The 21,969-nt window shown below is 36.6% G+C and overlaps 1 protein-coding gene across 2 annotated transcripts in view; it reads right to left on the reverse strand.

The window, feature by feature from the left end:
* Positions 1-21,969, reverse strand: part of calcr (calcitonin receptor) — a 67,695-nt gene that overhangs the window by 36,534 nt on the left and 9,192 nt on the right. The window contains exons 2-3 of one of the 2 annotated variants that reach the window (XM_053492588.1): positions 1,141-1,194; positions 860-923 (exon numbers count right to left, since the gene is read on the reverse strand). In XM_053492588.1, the coding sequence (XP_053348563.1) occupies positions 860-904 (45 nt within the window). In that variant the 5' untranslated portion in view covers positions 905-923; positions 1,141-1,194. The remainder of the gene's footprint in view (positions 1-859; positions 924-1,140; positions 1,195-21,969) is intronic. The other variant, XM_053492587.1, reaches the window with a different exon arrangement.

Here is a 21,969-nt window from a genome sequence, read left to right on the forward strand (position 1 = left end):
TAGATAGATAGATAGATAGATAGATAGATAGATAGATAGATAGATAGATAACTGTAAATAACGTTGACATAAACCTATTAATCACCCCTGAATAAAACATAGTCAGTGTAAAACCACAACGAACATGAGGGAAAGAGGACAAGTGGGTTAGGAAAAGCACTTGACATTTTGGGTGAGTACTTCTGCTCCTGCCAGACCGCTCTATGCCGCTGTCACACTGTAAAAGAACTTATTATATCTGGAGGACTTTACATGTTCCATATGAAACCTGCCTACTAAAGCACTGACTCTGAGCAGCAAACTACAAAGTGTGTACCTGGAGTGATTTTTCCTCATCACTTGTTGGAGAGTCGTATCATATTTCTAAACAAACTGAAGCAATTAGTGCATGATGGAGTACTGAAATTCATCAAGTTAATCTCTTTCTAAGTACAGATTTGCAAAGTGGAAAAGTAGACTAAGAAAACTTGCCAGAAAATAATTTACAGGATTTGAGAATTGAGACTGTGTGAATTCAACCTCAGTTTATTAAAAGGAAAACTAGACTGTGTTCATACAGTAAATGTCAGCCTGCAAAGTACATGAATCTATCAGCTTATAGTATATTTATAAAATGTTAGAGTTGTGTCTATTTTAGAAATAATGATTCAGACTTTGTTAATCTGTAACATAAAATTAATAGTGTGCATTCAGTTAATAAGACACAACCCAAAATAATAATAATAATAATAATAATAATTTCATTAAAAATCATGCAAATTTAAACAAACTCTGTATCTTTTTATACAACCTAAATTATGCAAACAGATAAAAATGTGCAATGCTGACAGAACTATGAATAAAATCTTTCCATACTCACCAACTCAAACGACATTAAAAGCCAGTAGATACCTTTCCAGTCCATGCTGTGAGGTTCTTTCTTTCTGTATAGGCAAGAAAAGGGAAAGGTTTGCACAAATATTATGTCCCAGCTTACCAAAGATATATATTTTTTAATTACTTATTGTTGAGACACTGTTTGTGTTTTGTTTCCCTCATTTCCAGTTTCTAGCCACTTCAAATCCAAAATTATACCATTACATGGATTAGCTACTCTAAATTGCCCCTAGGTGTGAATATGTAAATGTACTTGTCTGATACCTTTCATCTGTCTGGCTTCACACCCAGCGCTCAGTAGGCTCTGGATCCACCACCCTGACCAGGATAAAGTGGTTACTGAAGGTGCATGAATGAATAAAACATTAAACTATCAAGACTGTGTTATCAGCATGAAGTAAATTTGGCTTTTCTCAGGCACCTGGCTTCCTGTCAAACTTTCCTTTTCCCAGTGGATCTTTTTAGTCACACCTTGTAAATCCACTTTTTGTGAGATAATTACTCTGCCGTGTAACCAGACTCCCTCAGTGCGTGTTTGCTTTCAGCACCTCAGCGGGTAACACCACTGATGGACACAGTCCAGAAAGCTTCTGGATCCACTGTGCCATCTGATACAGCCCCTAATCGACAACAGCCAGAGGTCTAAGACACTTTGTTAGTTCGGCTGGGAATAAAATTGTATATTACCCATAATGTACAATTCATCTTTACAGTCACACATCATTTTCAAATCTGCGCTTTTGTGTTGCTGCCTTTTTCCACTCTCAGACATCTACCGCAGATGCAACTTGGCCAACCCGGCATCAAAAATATTAAATTCTCATTGCGGTACAGTTTTCAGAGAGCACTTCAGCGCACAGTAGACTAAAACAGCGATCGTTCTGCAGTCCTGTCAAAGGTATTGTTGTGTGTCCCAGATGAAAATAAAGATATGTTCTGCAGCGTTTTCCCATTAGGGAAAATGAACAAGAATTTCATTTATACAACAAGCCTGTTAGCCCGTAATTTAATAATATCACAAGTAAATGTGAAATCTAATAGATTAGTGAGTGGGTACGTTGTGGGTCATATATTGAATACAGTACATCAATCATTCTTTGAAAAGCATTCCCGTTATATTATTATTACTTAACAAATTTCTACTCTGTGCATGTGTGCAGCAAGTCAGGTCATTTGTACCCAAAGCAGTAACTTAATAGATGACTCAATTTCTTGCCAGGATGAAACCAACCTTTCATTATCCGTATAAACCTAATTTTTTTAAAAAATTAGCTGTAAAAAAATCTTTACCTTATTACATAACTTGGTGTAGACATCTTGCCATTATTTATCTATCATCGCCTCCAATTTATTGATTATTTTATTATAAAAAAAATAATAAAGGGAAAGACTGACAAACTCTACATAAATTCCTAACCATTACCTGTAACAAATTGCAGCCTTTTGCAATGAAAATTTTTTTTCTGTGATTAATTGTGCAGCAACGGTGGCACAGTGGTGTAGTGGTTAACACGGTCACCTTGCACCTACAGGGTCTGGGTTCAGTTCCTGGCTCTGTGTGCATGGAGTTTCCGAGTTCTCCCTGTGTTTGGTGGATTTCCTCCGGGTACTGCGGTTTCCTCCCATCATCCGAAGAAATGCAGATTAGGCTAATTGCTGTTCCCAAAATTGCCCATAGTGAGTGAATGAGTGTGTGAGTACTATAAACATTATTTACTATTATCATAATTTGTAGCCTGGGTTATTCCTGAATATGCATTAAAGGTATTTTGCTTTTTGTGGATCCATCATACATATAGAATAAATAACCCGCGAAATATGAAACCATACATCCTGTATAGGGACTCTCAAATGATAAATGACTGAACTACTGCTTTCTTTTTGTTCACTGTTGAAGTGCTGCTTCTGTTCTACCTTGCAGCTAAAGACTGAGGCTCATTTGAAACATACTGCCCCTTTTCATTTCTGAGATAATATTTGAAAGAAGAGAAATAGCAGTGCAGCTCACATCGGTATCATCTCTCATTGACGAAAATGTGGCGTAAGTGAATTGCCAGTCATTAAAGTCAACTGTGATGGAATGCCTAGGATGCAGAAATGACACAAAGCAAAAACATAAAACATTATGTAGCAATGAAGATACCCAGCTAAGAGTGATTCATCCCTCAAAGGTCAAAGCTGCGTGATGAAGCTGACAATAAAGACAGGGTCCAATCTACTTTGTGTCACGGTTTTAGCCCTGCAGTCTTCCTTTGTGTCCCAGCATTAAAGCTTGCTAGGTGATTCATCTAACCTACGTGTGTTTTGGATTGATATTTGAGTTTCTATTTTCCATTTCATATCAGGCAATTGCCCTATCAGAAAAACACCATTATGGTTGTTTTAGAGTGTTTGGGTGCACAAAATATCTCGATCCATTAGCCTTGCTGCCGCCGACCCCAAAACAGTATAGCACCTGTACAGCAAAAGGCCATTAACCAGCTTTAATAGGTATGACATGTATATAGCCCAAAAATGGACCCAAGCATTCTCAACAAGTAGACTGCAAAATGCATTCAATGGACTGTCCATAATTTAGCAACCCAATTACTAAGAGGGATGTGCACCACTCTCTCTCTCAGAAAAGCTATGCATAAGGGCTTGATGCACTTGCTCTAGATCAAGTGCAGGCACATACAGCTGTTCGGTGTTTTAACAGCTTCTAGTGCCTTTCCGGCTCAGCATCAACACCCATGATGAGATTCAGAGAAGAGCTGTCACTTTTAGATGAGCCCATATTTTTCTCAGATGAGATGAAGTGCTAAAATTAATCAGAAATGAAGCAAACTGATGGTTTACTGCTAAAATTCCTCTGATGGCAGAACTGCAGCCGTTTCCAGACCAGAATATGACGAATGATTGATAAGGTATGACGTTTTCCTATCAGAAAAAAATACTTTTTTCACCCGTTGCTGGTTGGTTAGGTGTTGAGTTGTACAAAAAACATTTTGGTAAAACAAGACACCTGTCTAGAAGCATCACCACATGGACAAAGAATTGTCTAAAACTGTCCAGGGTAAAGTTATGATGTGCTGTGAGGACGTCCTTCGGCTCCTCCCGAAAGACAGAGCAATGGTGAAATTGCAGGGCTTGCTCCATCTGTGTGTCAGCTTCACTTAAAGTGATAAGGAAATCTACCACCAAGCTGCTCAGCATCCCATGTGATTCACTGCTTTTATTACCTGCTGACAGATACTATTTTAGAGAGTTCAGAGAGTCCGGTTGATGTTGAGAAGAAGTGAAGCTGTATCGTTGCTGTTAGTCAGGGGAGCCTTCAAGTGAAGACGCTTTCAGTTTGACCAATGAAAACTGGACAAAGCGATATTTGTGCTGCTCTAGCTCAGTTTTCTAGCAGTAGGTGAAACACAGAAATCAACCAGAAACCAGCTGCAATTAAGGTTTGTTTATCCAAATTAGATGCACATTTTGTACACACTGCTTCCATTTGGGGCAGATCAAATTAATTTAGACCTTGGGATCATACTGTAAGGGTCTAACTGGCATTTTTTTTTTTCAGACATTGAGCAAAATCAGGTAAACTCAAACAATTTCTACATTTTTGTATGTTAAATTACACTTAATTTAATTAACCCACAATGCTGACCAGAATAAAGTACTTACTTCATATAGGTGAAGGAATGAAACTGTATTACAGTACATACAGTAATTGGTGACTAACTAATTTCTTCCAAAGAAGACTGAACCATTTAATTCCAAAGCTATCAAAATCACATGTATTGTTTCACCACATTTGTTTTTTAGGGCATTTCATCATTATAGTCTCTTAAAGACAAAATAAGTGACAGTAAAGCAGGACACCCAACATTATAAGAATTAAACCTAATCAGAGATTTGCTTTAAAAAAAACTGTTACTAGCTTTTGTAATTTACAGTAATTACATTTTTTGTACAGCGCTTTTAACAATTGACATATTTAAGCTTCTATGAGATGTAAACAAGTATGAATCACAATGATAAGACTGTCTCCGATGAGCAAGCCGAGGATGATGGCGACAGTGACAAGGAAAAACTCCCTGAGATGATAATAGGAAGAAACATTGAGAGGAACCTGACTCAACAGGGAACCCACCCTCATTTGAGTAAACTGGATAGCAGGGATTGATCTGCATCATACTATACGAGACTGGACGTTTAGTATAACAGGAGATGTGTATACTAGAACTACCAGGTTTTTCTGACCCCTCCAGCCCTACCAGAGGTGGGCTAAATGGCCCCTTGGTTTTAAACTAACAACTTAATCACTGACAGTTGACTCCCATTTATTTAAGTAAGTAATTAAGTAAGTAATTGCCACATTTACAGAACAAAGGCAACTGTTCACTTGTGATTAAGGATATTAGGTAAAAACAACCAGGCCAAATGGCCCCTCTCTGGTAGAGCTAGGGGGATAGGGCCAAATGGCCCCTCTCTGGTAGTCCTAAATGGAGTCCAGTTCATTACTGGAGGCTCAGGTAGACTGTAGGAAACTCCAGTCCTGAACTATTAAGAGACTGAAATCACAAGTCCTCAGAGAACAGCTATCTGCATCAGCTAGGGACAGGACCGTCTTCGTGAAAAAGTGGAACCGTCCCCAGTCACCACACGCACCCAGTCAGATCACACTGGGCATCCATGCGACAAGATCTCCAACCAGAAGCAGGACACCAGGATGAGTCAGTATATGAGCGACATGTATAGCTCGACAGAGAGACAAGGAGAGGGAAAGGGAGAGAGAGGAGAAGAAAGAGAAGAGGAGAGAGCAGAAGAAAAGGAGAGATGACAGTACAGTGTGGATAAGATAGGGGTAATGTGCTCGTACCTTCTGGTTCTAGTGAGGACTCTTGCTGCTGCATTCTTAACTAACTGAAGCTTGTTTATACAACATTGAACAACCAGACAGTAAGGCGTTACAATAGTCCAACCTAGAGGTAATAAAAGCATGAACTAGTTTTTCTGCATCATTTGTAAAGAGAAAAAAGCAGTGGGCCTTAAACTGAACCCTGTGAAACACCAAACTCCACTTGAGAACATGCAGAATGGTCACCATTTGAATCTGATAATCTGATAAACTGATAACAATCGGTCAAATAGGATCTGAGGTACGAGAGGGCCATTCCCGTGATTTCTACAACATTTTCTAATCTGTTAAGGAGAATAATATAATCAATAGTGTTAAAAGCGGCACTGAGGTTGAATATAGTTATACAACCCTGATCAGAGGCCAATAGCAGGTCATTTACTACTTTAACTATTTTCTACAGTGGCCTTGTTTCTAGTTAATTTAGCTACAGTATTAAATAAAAATATAGCAGCACTGAGAGCTTTTTCATAGTTCAGGATGCTCTTCTTCCATGCTATTTGGAATACTAGCAATTTAGTTTGATGCCATTTGCGTTATAATTTCTAAGAGGTTTGTTTTAAAGTGCGTGTGAGATCATTATACTAGGGAGCGAGTTACTTATCTTTAATCATTTTCCTTGAAGTGAAGCTTTATTATCTTCATTAAGGTACAACAAAATGTCGACTCTAAATATTCAGTTGCCTGATCGAGTTCTGTGGAGATGGCGATCCAATCGAAGTTGATAGCTCTGGTAGATTATTGATAAAGCTCTGTGTGGTATTTAATGTGAATGTACGTTTAATGTGATAGCTCGCCGCTGTGCATAGATTATTACTATGACACTTTAACTGTGACAAGACAGTGATCTGAGATAACTTCAGACTGTGGAAGTGTGGTTATTAGGGATGCACCGAAATTTCGGCCGCCGAAAAATTCCGGCCGAAATAGCATTATCGGTTTCGGCCGAAACGTAAGAAAGCGCCGAAAATAAAAGCCGAAATTGTCGCCACGCCTCTCCCATCCTCCCGTCTCGTTCGCGCTGTCATTACGCATCAAACACGGAGTATGTCGGCGGTTTGGAAGCACTTGGAAGCAAGTTTTGTTATTGTTAAACAGCCTTATTACTGTTATTTATTATCAATAAAAGTTTGATTGCTTAATTAATTTGTAGTTTTTTAATACAAACAAAAAGAAAATATTTTAAACATGTTTTTTAATGAAGCCATTTTCGGTTTCGGTATCGGTTTTCGGCCAAGTGCATCCAAAAATTTCGGTTTCGATTTTTATTAAATCTAAAGTGTGACCTGCTTTATGAGTGGATCCTACTACATACTATTTTACTCCTACTGAGTCCAGTATGGACATAAATGCTGTTCTCAGAGGGTCTTCTGGATTCTCAAAATAAAAATTAAAGTCTCCAGCAATTAACGCTTTGTCTACAGAAACGACTTGGTTTAAAAGGAAATCTGCAAATTTATAGAGAAATTCAGAGTATGGCCCTGGAGGTCTGTAAATGATAACTAGTGAGATCGACTGAGCTGACTTCATATTTGTAGCTACACTTTTTATGTTACTATAGAGAACTATAAATTTGAGTCTGTGTTTTTGTACAATAGACAGATTATCATTGTAAATAACTGCGACGCCTCCTCCTTTACCAGTTAACCGAGGCTGGTGTACGTAGCTGTATCCAGGAGGACTAGCTTCATTTAGAGCTACTTACTCATTCTCTTTAATCCAGGTTTTTGTTAAACCTAACATATCAAATTCCTGGTCTGTGATAGTTTTATTAACAATAACTGCTTTAAATGCGAGATATCTAATATTTAACAGTACTAGCTTCAGATCAGAGGTGCTGGCTTTGTATTCAGTGTGTTTTAAATTCTTTGTCTCTATATTAATTAAATTACTAAAAGAAACTTTAAGACTTTCTACATTTTTGCTTAGCTTGGGGAACAGACACAGTCTCAATATAGTGAACCCAGAGTGACGACTTTATGCAGCTAGCAGACGGTTGGTTTAGCCTGTCTGTCTGCTCCCTGGCCTGGGCTCTGCATTGTTACCGATTAACTAGGCCTCTTCTGAGACTATGTGTCATGCACAGTCAATACACGACCGGCACTAGGACCCGGAAGTAAGGCGGTCGCAAACCAGGAAGTATAAGAGGAGTAAACAAACCACGGCTTACCGCTCAGTCACTGAGTTTGGCCCATGTCGGTTTAGGCTGTTCGTCTACCAATTCGTGAGTACTCACCTCTTTGGGTTTTGCTTTCTGATTTGAGTGTGTGTTATAGGACGCAGGTTAAATTTGTGTTTTTCCCTTGCTCCCCTTTTGTGAGAGTCCTTAGACCAAATCGCGTGGTTATCCTGCCTACTCGCTTGCTTCCACGTTTGGGTTTACCAATCACGCAACAAAGGGCTAACCGCTAAAGCTAAGTCTTCTGGTCACCTCAGGTTAGTTCGCTGACACTATGAGCTATACTACAAGAAATGAGAGCAGCACCTTCCCGAGTGGGATGGACACCGTCCCGCCCTAAAAGTCCAGCTTTGTCCTCAAAGGTCTTTCAATTGTCTATAAAGCCCACATTATTTTCAGTGCACCACCTAGCCATCCAGCGGTTCAGCAACCATAACCTGCTGTAAGCTATGTTGCCACGTCGCATTGGGATGGGACCAGAGCATACTACTTCGTCGGACATTGCCTTCGCTAATTTAAACACCTTTGTAAAGTTACAGTACACATACTAACCTCTGACTAACGAAGGCGTATATCGTTCGCCCCAACATGTACCACTATCTTTGAAAACCTATGCTGTCCTAGAGCCTTAAGATTACCTGCTATGTCCAGTGCTCTGGTTCCCGGGATACACCTAACCACTGCCGCTGGCGCCCCTCAAGGCCTAGCTAACTTCACGTGCCCCTAGGTTTTTCAGAGGGTGTGTCACATTGACGAGAGCGAACCTGTTGGACACATGAAGCGCAGAGGAGGTGTGCTCTGGTGGGCTAGCCTTAGCGTTAGCTTTGGCTAAACAAGTATGCCTTCGAGCTGTCAACCACTCGCCCCGCTGTGAGGGCTCTAATGCCGGAGTCGGGCGCTGACTAAATCCGCCTGCGGCACCCAGACTTTCCACTACGTAAATAACACTGCTCTTGTGCTCTCTAATCCCCTCTAATGTCTGACTGCGCTAACCCTAATACCTTTTCGGTCAGAGTGCTCACTAACACACACCTATCACAAATAAAGTTATCGCTAATGAAGGAGGAAGAATGTCTAAACAACCGGCACTCTACACACTGGACGAGCTGATTGGTAGACATGATAACGTACCTCTGGGTCGGAGTTATAATTTTTATAAATTGTTTGGTGATGGATTTCGCTTGTTCTTAGATGAGGAGATGAAAAAGAGAAAAAAGGCAAAAGTCCAATAGTATTAAAACTAGTTAATATGATTATTAAGTATAAACGGAAAAGGCAGTATAATTTAAATGCTGATACAAACAAACAAGGAACTTTCGCGATAACAATACGGAAACAGGAATAGACAGCAAAATCTCATTTGTTTTTAAATGAGTGATGATATCTGACAAAATATATAAACACCAAGATTATGATTAAAAAACAAATCTTTGATTAACACTTTTGTTTCGGACATTTATCCTACATCTGTTGCCATTTAAAAAATTTAATGAAGTAAATGTTAATTAAAATGTACATTATAAGCTAGGATTAAATGATATCTTAAATGAAATATGGATTTGTTTTAAAACAAGGGTTTAAATTTGGCACAAATGGATTACTATATACATTTTTATTTAATCCATTTTAAAACTTAACATAGTGGTGCAACACGGTCTAGATGAACACGAAAGGTGCTGTTGGGAGCAGAAATGGATTGTTGAGTTGAGAAAAAGCAAAACAACCTTAAAAACAAAAAGAAAAATAAAGTAAGAAAAGATATGCATGATGTAGGAACATATTTACTAAAGACCTTAGCATCTAGATGATAGAGAACTCATGACTGGTTGATGTTTGATATGTGAAACATAGTCATATGATGATGTAATAATATGAAAATGCAACAATATTAATTATGAAGTGTAGAGCATTTTTTTTAAATGCCCTAGGCCAGCCAAATGCCTGAAAATGCACTGGATTGTATTACACCTTGCAGCACTAAAATAACCCGCACACTACTAAGCCAAGCTTCTCAGGGTTAAAAAGTGTAATGTTCATAACTGTCCAAATCAATCAATCATCCCAAATCCTGTACAATACAACACTTACAAAAATCACTTTTGTACTCTGCCATATAGTGTAATGTCTATAATGTTTAATAATTCATTTAAAATAGTAAAGTGTGTAAAACACTGTATGATCATGTGGTCACTAAAGTTCATCTCATGACTGGACAGTATGAATTATCCTGTGACTACCTGTCTTAGTCATATGTCCTTACCCTTGAACTAACCTTTAAATAAATGTGTGATTTCACCTAAATGAAACTCCGCACCTCAGCGCCGTTCCCCTTTTGTTTTAAGCCAATGCATCTTCAACTAGAGTCTGATTCATTGACCTATACTTCCGTTCCAAGCTGAGCCCTCTGTCACGACGAGTCACATTTGCACCTAATCTATCTTCCATCCAGCTCTGAGTCAGCCAAGTGCCACATGGGCTTAGGCTGCTTTCAGCTCAAATCATACTGGTGCATGAACTCTGCAACAAATCGAGGGCATTTAGCTCGGGAATTGAAGGAGAGTAATAGGAACTGAGGAAAGAGGAAGGGTTTGGCTGTTAAATAGGAAATAGACTTAATTATGATCTGTCCGTTTCATTTTATAAGGCAGAATGATAACAGATTGTTTAAAATGTAACAAACTATTTACATGAAGGCGTATTTTTCATCTTCCTTTGTAAAACAGTGCATGTTTTAATCAGGCAGTTCACTGATTCCTTACAGCTAAAGTTCAACTGTGGTAAATACCACTTGATCACACAGAACCTTAAATTAGATTTTCTGAAGAACAAGGTCACTTTTTCATTAAACACTTTAATACATTTAATTCTGTTTGCCTTAAGCAAAATACTTTTGCCCAGCTGAGGTCATCCTTCATGCTGTTACTGGATTTCTAGCCCAAAATAACTTATACTTAAAATAACACAGAATGATTTGGAAATATCTGAACTAGTCTTTTACTTAACCTACACTGCTATTTATCTCTTGTCCACTATACACTGATCTTCCTTGCTATTCTTCTATTTTACCTAACTTCATTCAAACTGATGTAATGTTTGATTAATGCCCAATGAATACAGCATCAGGACAGAAAAAAAGCTAAACAAATCCTCCCATGCACTTCCTCTGATACAGGTGAAGCCAGCCAACCACATCTTTTCAAACTACTGTTATAAGGTAGTGTAACACCCTTAGAGGAAATTGCTGTCTGTTCTCTTCTACATACTGTACATGAGCTTAAAGACAGACATGGCTAGCTACTTTCAGTGTGATTGACAAGATAAGTAGTATTAAGATCCCAACTACATCTCGAATGGATGTGATGATTAGAAACAGGTGTGCATGATTAGAATTTGGGTGAGTATGAAGATGTACCCCACCTTGCACCTGGTACAATGTACCCCACCTTGTACACCTTGCCTTAATAAGAGCATCAACATTGTCAGGTAAGGATTTCACCATCCTTAAGTTTTGACTTTCTGTCAGATTAAGCCCACTCTTGCTATGACTGGCTGCACTGTTCAACTAAATCCCATGGGTACGTGTTTTGTTGTTCCACCTGCTGCTTCAAATAAGCATTTTTTTTAGAGAGTTTGCATTCTGGTGAAAGTATCAATGTTTCATCAAGCTTAGCAATCGGATCATATACTGTTTTAGCCATATACATTTTCCGAAATATAAAACTGTCAATTATAGTGGCACTATCCATATCTGTTTCTAGATTTGTTTAGGGCAGCTTCTTCTATGCTATTTTTGTTGATTTTTACCCTACAATACTTAATATTCTTTTTCAAAATATAAAAGACCAATAACATAAGTTAAACCACAGCACTTGTTAAAACAGTTTTGGAACTGTAAAGTCTCACCGTGAACGAGTCTCAACCAGATGCCTGCGCATATTACCAGCAACCTTAGCTGTCATTGCAAATCTGTATTCGTACAGGTTTACAATACTGTAGGTCAGCTTACACTAAATAATGCATTGGTAACTGGTTATATCTTTACATCACAAACCCACAGATGGAGACAGAAGAAGGAAAAGGAGGATAAATTCTGCATCACTTTAATTTTTTTAAAGGGGTCATACAGGCCTACATGCACTTTTTTAAGCTGTTTGAACTGAACTGTGTGTTAGGAGAGTGCGTACACAACCACTCTACGATGATAAAGAGCCGCCCAGTGGTTTTCTTTTCATTTATTACAATAACATGCCCCTTCTGAAATCAGGCCAATCGCAAATGCCTGTCGATGTGACGCCACACCACAAGAGGCCGCTTCTACACTAGTTGATTGACACTGGTGTTTTAGCAAAGACCCGCTGTCGGCCATTGTTTTTCGCTGCTGGAGCAAAATGGCGCCTAAGCGAGTGTTGTGTACAGTCGGGTGTAATAGCGAACACAGCAGTCGTCATTCACTACCTAGGGTAAGTGACCTAGGGTACCTACCCAGGGTGACTGAATTTAGTTTTTGAAGCTAACGTCTCCGCTGATTTACCTAAATGCGTTCATGTTTGCGATAATCATTTTTCACCAGACTGCTTTATGAACGCGGGTCAATATAAAGCAGGTTTTACTAGGAAGCTGCTCCTGAAAAATGGATCTGTACTAACGCTTTGTGTTTCTGCTTCATCTTCACCAGGCTCGGTGAGTGTGATTTATTTTTCTATGACTCTTTGCAGATCGCCTTTTCTAATAATCACGATGAATGCGGATTGTAAGTTAACTTACACTCTCATAGAACATGGTTATGGCCTCTTCTCTATGTACATCCGTCTCTATATAATCCCTAATCGCCCGTTTATAATAAACAATGCATTAAGGTGATTGTCTAGTTGCAAACTGTGTACGTAGTCGGAAAACTATATTATGCTTACCTTTGTTACGTTAGATGGTTTATAACAATGTCTGTCGAAGGTTAAGAAGTCATGTAAACACATCAGTAAACACATCGCGTCCGCATCTCCCTCAGTAAGCTTCTCCGCTTTATGTTGTTGTTGCTCGCGGCAGCACAACAGCCTGTTAATTCATGCCCATGCAGTGATGAGAAAAACAAATTGAGTCGATGCATGTTCATTCTTTTAATTTCTGCGTTATCAGGCGATATTACAAACTTCCGCGTAGGTTCCGTACTTAAATCAAACCAAAAACGACCGAAGAAAACAGGCTCAGGCTCCATATTCCAGCGTTTTTCAGTTTGGACTGCATTACCCACAAAGCACTGCGTTGTGGGCAATGCTTTGTGGGTAATGCAGTCCAAAACATTGCCCGCACTGGACTACACTTCCGTGGCTATACCCCACGTGTGTTGTGAAGACACGCCCCACAGAACTGGGGGGGGCGGGCTCAGCAGAGGTCATGTACTGAAACAGGTTGCTGAGACTAGAGCTAGTTTTTACCAGGTAAAAGTAGTGTTTTTTACACAATCCTTTTGAATTTTTTATTAACGTATAATACAAACTTTTTATTAGGACCCTAAAGATCATATTAACATTCAATGAAAAATGGGATGTGTAGGACCTTTAATACAGGACCAGAAAGTCAGATAGTCAGAATAGAAAGATTAACAAAAATAAGAGGTCTAACTGTAAAGTGTGCTCATTTATTTGTCTTCCTGGATATTGAAGAAATATATGCAGTTTATACAAGACCATATATAAATCTTATAATATAAAGAATATAGAGGATTGGGTAATGTTTACTAAACTAATCAACCTCTTTAAAGCTGGTCTCAGCAGACAGTTCACTTACAGTACATGTGATGCTGCTTGATTATTCAGCAGAAGCAAGGTCTCCAGATTGTGTTGCTCAGCTCCTACTAAATGCCCTTTCAAACTTTCAAGGCACTCTTTGTAAAGCAGCCGTTTCTGACTGCATTTTTATGCCTGTTCAAAAAGCAGATGATTGATCTCAAGAGAAACACTAAATCTTTTAGCTCTAAGGAAATGACTGGGCTTTTTCCTGTTTAATGAAGGAACAAAAAAAAAAAAAAATTCTACCTCCGATAGTTGACAGGCACTATATAGAACAAGACTGAACAGGAAAATAGGAAATATCAGAATGGAAGGTTTATAGCAGAAAGGGTTGTTTAGTGCTTCCGTGTTGACTCATCCATGCTTTTAGAAAGTAATTTGGAAAATAAATACTTCACGGGCTTCTGAAACACAATGCATTAACATTTTACAGCACTCAGAAACAAAAATATATATTTCATTTTTAAAAGAACAAAGTTTTGGGGTTCAAGAGTTTTGAGTCAAGTTGATGATTTTTTTTTAACATATAAAATGAAACTAGTACAGAGACATACTGCGATATCTGGCAACACTTCCTAAAACACCATATAGGGACAGTATCTGAAGTTACACAAACTAAAGTATATAAGCACATAAGTAGTAGTATACTGTAAGTTGTATTCGTAACATTGTATTATAAAACAAAATACATTTTAACTGTACTTTTTATTGTGAAGTAGGGGGAGTGGGGTCATTTCTACGTCAAGTGGAGATTTTGGACAACAGAATCTGAAAGTTACTTGCCTACCTATAGTAACTATTGAACTATGATGAACTATTTATACACTTAGATTTTATTGATTGTATAATCATTACCTGAGTCAAACTATAAAAAACATTAACAATTTTTTAAATCAAGATTTTTATTAACCCGTGAGTTAGATTAACTAGTAGCGTTTTTCATAAGGAGGGGATAGTTGAGGTCATTTGGGGCCACATGAAAGAATTTACCCCACAGATGTTAATTTTGCTATACTATGCTTGAATTAATTTTTATTGTACAGAGGAATCTGCTTACCATTTTGCCAATTCCATTGTAATATTATCAGTATTTGTATACAAACTTATTTGTGACTTTTTAGTATTTTTAGTATTCCTGCAGCAACAGAGAAATCAAGTACTGTCAGCTGAAGTTTATTGTATTACAAAATTGATGTTGGGGGCTTGGGAAAATACTTTTCATACATTATTGATAAATAAAAATAAACAGTAGTTTAAATATAATCCAATTCATTAATCACCAAAGTAAAATAATAATGTCACTAATAATTTTGTCACTATTTAATGTCACTAATAATCTGGCTGTTACAAATGTTAAATAGTTTTAAATCTTATTGATGTTCCTCTAAGAATACCAGAGTACAGTAGAGGTGTAGAGGTGTCATTTGGTTTAATTTTTGTTTGTTTAAAATATTTTGTATTTTACGTACGTAATTATAACATCAGATGTTTGTCAATAAGACACTCTCATATAATAAGTATTCAGTTACATTTTGTATAACACTGTGTTCAATTCATAATACATCATAACCACCACCTCATAACTGATAACCGAAGGAGTTGACAAAACATTCAATTTAAAAGTTATTTCCTCTTCCAGTAGAACAATCCAGTTGAGATTAAGCCATGTGATTGTACTGAGATCTTGATATGGCATTTGGCACGACCCTTGGCTCAATGCTTGCATTAGGCATAAAGGGTTAATACAGGGTTAAGTGTATCCTAGCTATGAACAACAAACAATCAACTACATTTTATGCTGTATGGTTATAACATTACAGAATACACATCTGCAAAACAGATAAAACAGTATAAATTTCATCTTAGATAACTAATGAGCATTACACATGGAACTATTTAGATGTGATTTACTTATGCGTTTTGCATAAAATGTTACTTACATTTAGGCATTTGGCAGAATGTATACAATACTTAATGTTTGTCTATTTTAGATTCACAATTTTTGCTACATCATTTGGTTTAACCTTTTAAATTAGTCCACTTCAGTCAGCGTATTTGTGGTTCTGTACTTTATGCATCTTGCCTAGCTGGCCACATTAGACTAAATTTTGCGAAATGTTATCATTTTTACATAAAATGGTGAGTAGAAAGAGTATTACATGCGAGAACCTCAGGAAAGAGCTTCATTTCCTTGAAAGATTTGATCTTTTGCAGTTTTTCCTTTGTTACTTGATATTTGACATTGATTTACCTTCCTATCATTGTACTCGTCTGCATTTAATAATACTTGAAAAAAACGATTTGTTGTTTTACCAGCAAGAGATGTCTTTTATATTTCCCCAGTAATTAAACTGTACTTTTATTTTTTAACATAATTCGAAACTAGACTTGCATACATGATTTTTAAAGCATGTTATATGTAGTTCTATGTAATAACTAAAAGAAGCAAACATATGTACTTATGCTCACTCAACAGCAAGGTATATCTTATACAGACTGCAGTAAACAGCAATTGAGTATGTAGAACAGAAATATTTCTCTGCAAAAGATAAAGGAATTTCTTTAAAGAGCTTTGTTTCATTTGAGACCAGACAGAAATCCAACTTAAGCCCTGTAATAAATTTTATGTGAAACTCGTGTGTTAGTCCTTGAAGGCAAAAAATAAGGCAATAAATGTGCCTTATATACGCATCTAAGGAGATATAAAAGTGATGGAATTGTGCTTGATTAATGGAACAAATGATAGAATGATGACTCAAGCACACAGGTAAGTAACACCAAAATAACTTTCTTAAAGCAAACATGTGAAATGCAAAACTTTCTCAGACTCAAAGGAAAACCAGGGCCCACAAATATAACAATTCGTAATACATAAGAAATAGTACGAATATTTTTTTCTCTTCTACTGTTTTTCCGACAGAAACAAGATGAGCAGGTTTTTCAGGTTTATATATAGAGCAGTGCACATTTACTGCACAATTTAAATCATGAAGCTGTTTTAATGTTGTTTGTGACTTTCTCCTTAATGTCACAAAGAAAATAGCTGCATGAGTACATCTGTTATGAAAGAGACAGAAAGAGCTATCAGACATGTCCAGCACAGCCAAGAGGACGTTTTTGACAGTCACCATCTAGGCAGAAAAAACAATGTGCTAGCGGAGCTCCTGAGGAACAGAAGAGTGTTCGGCTGCTTCTCATGCATCAGCTCACTTGCACTGCATTTAACGCTTGGCTGGAGCAGTTCACTCAATCTCAGCCTCTCAGCTGGTCTATTCCACTCTTTTAACTCCTTACACACAATGTGTCTAATCACTGTACTTGTGGAAAGCTTATGAGTAAATGTTGCTATATTGTAAACGCGTGTCCCTGGATTATATCAATTTGACAACAGGAGTGGATTTCACCCTACTTTTGTGTATTTTTTTCAAAATCTCACGTGCTGTGTTAAAATGCCTAATTGTTATTTCCTATTAATTTCATGTCTGGATAAATTAATATGCAAATGGTATTTGCAAATTAAGACTCTAGTCCACTGAACAGGATCTAAAATATCATTTTATAAAAGACACGAAAGCCGCAGCTTTAACCTAAGAGTTACTCTTACTGTCTTTTTATAGATTTACTACACACAGACTTATGTATTTATAAATGTATTACATACTAATGTATATCTTAGAACATTTAATATTACTTTACTAGACCAATAAAAAATAAGTGAACACAGAAATGTTGGACTACTGAAATGTATGAATATGTACAGTACATACAATACATACAATAATTGGTCAGGGCTTCTTTTGCATGAATTACTGCAGCAAACCGGCGATCAGTCTGTGGCACTGCTGAGGTGTTTATGGAAGCCCAGGTTGCTCTGATAGTGGCCATCCTAGATACATCTGTACACGGTGGCTCTTGAAGCACTGACGCCAGCTACAGTCGACTTCTTCCAAATCTCCACCAAATTCTTGAATAAGCTTATTTTCACAATCCTCTTAAGACTGTGGTTATCCTTGTTCTTGTGCACTTTTTTCATTTCATTTAAATTTCTCTTAATGTGCTTGGATTTAGCACTCAAAAGCCAGCGTGAAGGGTGTCAATGAGTTTTCTGGACAAACGCCAGGTTAGCTAATTAGAGTGTAACACCATGAGTCTTGAATATTTAACTTTTTCACAATATTGTGAGATACTAAATTATAATTTTCGTTAGCTGTAAGCCATAATCAAAATAAAAAAAACACTTGAAATATATCAGTCTTTGTGTAACAAAATTACATAATATGAGTTTCACTTTAATTAAATTAAATTACTGTAAATTACTATATAAATGCTTTTAAGAAAAAAAGTTCCATTTATATTTAGTTAATAAAATTAGTCTTATCTTTTGCAATTAACTAACATTTAATATGACAAACCCTACCTCCAAAAGTGTATGTCTATAAGTCTAATGGATATCTTAAATAGACCTAGTCCATCATCATATGTAAAGTAATTTTTTTCCTGAATTATATTTTAAAGTAGTTATGCCAAAAAAAAAAGGCTTCCTAAATTTAATTATATACACTATATTGCTAAAAAGCTCGCCTGCCCTCACATACAGTATGAACTATACATAGCATAACAAGCATACCCAACTCCTAATCCATAGGGTTTCAAATGATGTTGGACCACCCTTGGAAGCTATAACAGCTTCAATTCTTCTGGGAAGGCTTTCCCCAAGGTTTAGGAGTGTGTTGATGAAAATTTTTGACCATTGTTCAAGAAGCTCATTTGTGAGGTCAGACACTTATGTTGGACGAGAAGGCCTGGCTCGCAGTCTCTGCTCTAATTCATCCCAAAGGTGTTCTATTGGGTTGAGGTCAGGACTCGTATGCATTCAAATCAGTATTCGTTCATATGCATTTCAAGGCAGTTGCAAGTTAGGTCTACATATGAACTTAACAGATTTTTTTTATCACAAAACTCACAAAGCAAAACATATACAAGCAGGGAAGCTATCCAAATGGTTTTCTGTTTACGGTTGTAAAGAAGCAAGGTCTCAAGAATCCAGCTGCAATGTTCTAGAATCGAGAGACCAGCTGCACTGGCACAGGAGAGAGTCATGCAACACTGTAAGGGCTCTCATTAACCAAATAGCCCTAATCATTAATTACACTAATAAAGGAATTATTTTTTTCCCCTCACTTACACACGCTGTTCAATTCTGCAGTTCTGAAAGACTTTAATTCCTGATCTTATTTGCAAGCAGCCATGACCAAAACAAAAAAACAGCTTCCTTCTGTTCCTCTGTCAAAAGATTAACATTCATCAAACCACAGAGACCAAGGTCAGTTTTCAAAACATCACAAACCCATGATCACTTTGTTGGAGAGCAAATCAAATAATCAGTTCTCCAGAAGAACTTTAGAAGAGCTAACGTATGTCATTAAAAGTAAATAAAATAGGTTTAATCTTAGGCCAAGGAGATTCAAGTTACTAGTTCACTCTTCCAACAGCTTTGCTTTTAGGGCAGCCAGAATCCTACCGTGCATGAAAAATTAAATATTGATTATAAAGACATGAGATTGGCATATTCCCTTATTGCAACTTGGATAACACTCAACCTTAGAGTCCAACTTAAGCCACATAACATCCATTACATCATTTTATTCTATCTCTACTACTCACTGTGGGACAAAAGGTACTAGGAGTTTTTGCTGAAAGCTTCCACATGAGATTAATTGGTTTATCACATCCTAATCCAATCAAAAAATAGAATTTATGGTTTATTAAAATGTTTTATTATTGTATTATATAAAAGAAGGAAAAAAAGCAAAGAACATTAAGCACTTATCAGTAGCTGACAATCTGTTTTAAATACTCTCAGATCTGTCCACATGCTCAGCAAGGGAATGACTATCTATTTTATTAATATCAGACACACACAAAAGCAAAGTCCCGGAAAGGCCTGGGACAGTATGTGGGCTACTTTTAACTAATTAGTGAGCTAATAAGGGAAATACCATTAAGAGGAGCATGCTGAGCTCACATGATCACATACAGACTGGCGGCTACAGTGGATTTAGTGCATACATCAGTTACTGTACACAAAGTAAATAAAGCCAAATGCACTATCAGTATTTCTCGTTGTTTTTTATTATTAAAAGGTATGTTATTTATAATAATAATCATAATCATTGTTAATAATGATTATGATAATAATGATAATAATAATAATAAACTTATTAACAAGTTTGAAAACTAATTAACTTAATTTATGATACCTTTTTCCTAAATGTTAGACAGTTCAATGCATTTAAATAGCCACCACAGAATTCTTTTGTGCAAAAAAAAAAAATTACTCCCCTCATTTAAAAAAAAAAATTTAACCGACATATTTACAAAGAATTTTAGTCCTAAGAAGATGTGGAGGCTAAAATTGTGGACTTTTCTGTGCTCTTGCTCACTCATAATTACCCAAACAGCTAATTATGTGGCAGCAGCATAGAGCATAAAATCATGCAGATACAGGTCAAGCATGTCAGGTCATAAAATTGGTTTGGCACAAATGTGATTTTGGTGACTTTGACTGTTACATGGTAATTGGTGACAGGTAGGCTGATTGGAAATGTTCCAGAAACAATTGATATCCTGCACAGAAAAAAAAGTATCTGAATTAACGGCAGAAATTCCACTCTTGAAAAATACGTAAGTTAAAATAATGCTAAATAATAAAGTTAAATAAAAAATTTTTACCAATAATTCATGGTGAAAAAGAAATAAGTACATTATAAAAATCATTTATTTTAGTAAAATAGATTTAAATATGTAAAACTACATAAGGGAAGAATCTTATGACATTCTCTAAAGTGTATAGACTCTTTCAAGCTGACAGGAAAGTTACATTACTACACAAAATTAAATAATTACTCTTTTCAACTACAATAGACAAGAACAGTAATCTGATGCTACAATATGCACAGACTGACCCAAACAGACCCAAATTTCCAATGGCACACTTATTATTATTATTATTAGTAGTAGTAGTAGTAGTATTAGTAGTATAAGTAGTAGTAGTAGTAGTAGCAGCAGCAGCAGCAACATTAGTAATAGTATAATAGTATATATATATGGTATATATAACTTATAGTAGTGGTTTTTGTATAACTTTCTGTTTTGTATTTACTTTAGTAAATACTGTAGTAATTACTGTAATAACAAGTAGAACAAAGGCATTTAAATCCAAACTATTATTCAGTGATGCTTTGATGCACTTAGAAACAGCAAATGTATGTAGTTTAAATAATAAGCATAGGTATGAGAGATAGGATGTCTGGACTGCACCTGAAAGCGAAAGAGCTAATGTGGTTGAAAATTTTTTGTTGAAAGGAATCTCATTCCCACATAACTCAGTGATTATGTATATATTTTTTGTTTGCATACTTCATTATACATTTTATTAATTAATCATTGCATAAGTTATAAGAAGTATGAGCAGTATTTTTTCACTAATAAATACCGTTTTCCACACTTTTCCAAGGATAAATCAGAAGCCAGGAAAAGTTGTGTTAGACACATAAAAGACAGCACTTTCCCCAAACATGTGTCAGTGCTTTGGCAAAGGAAAGTTAAACTTTGCACAAAACTGAAAATAGCAGCATCAGATTTTTCACCATAAGATAATGTGCGATTAAGTTAAATATTTGAACATATTGTTCAAACCTTATACATAGTTTTGAAATACAGAAATACTGTTGCAGCCCAAATTCATGTATGTGTGATGTTTTAGAGGAAAACGGATCAAAGTAAAAGTGTGTATAGCGTACCAAGTCTGTAGAGAGAAATGTGACGAGAAAACTTGCAGGTAAAAGCGTGGATCTCAAGTTGACATATATATGACTCACTGAAAGCATCTACATACTATGTTAATACCTCAGTGGCATATAATTCAACTCTTTCATACGCCGCTTTCAAAGTCCTGAAAACCATGCACACATTCTTTTTGGATGTGCTTCCAATTACAGCAGGCACTGAGATGCGGCATGTATATATCTCTGTCTTCTATCTAACTCTTTCTTTCTCTTTTTCAACACTACATTTTTCCACTAATAATTTTATTTTAAATTAATAAATTACGCTTCAGTCAATGTGGACTTTACATGAAGCATGCAGTGAAGTTGATATTTAACTTCGAAATAATATAACAAATGACTGATGTAAAAACAATGCAACAATACACAACTCAAGCAACACTT

Source organism: Clarias gariepinus, chromosome 3 (genome assembly GCF_024256425.1).
Source record: "Clarias gariepinus isolate MV-2021 ecotype Netherlands chromosome 3, CGAR_prim_01v2, whole genome shotgun sequence".
NCBI lineage: Eukaryota > Metazoa > Chordata > Actinopteri > Siluriformes > Clariidae > Clarias > Clarias gariepinus.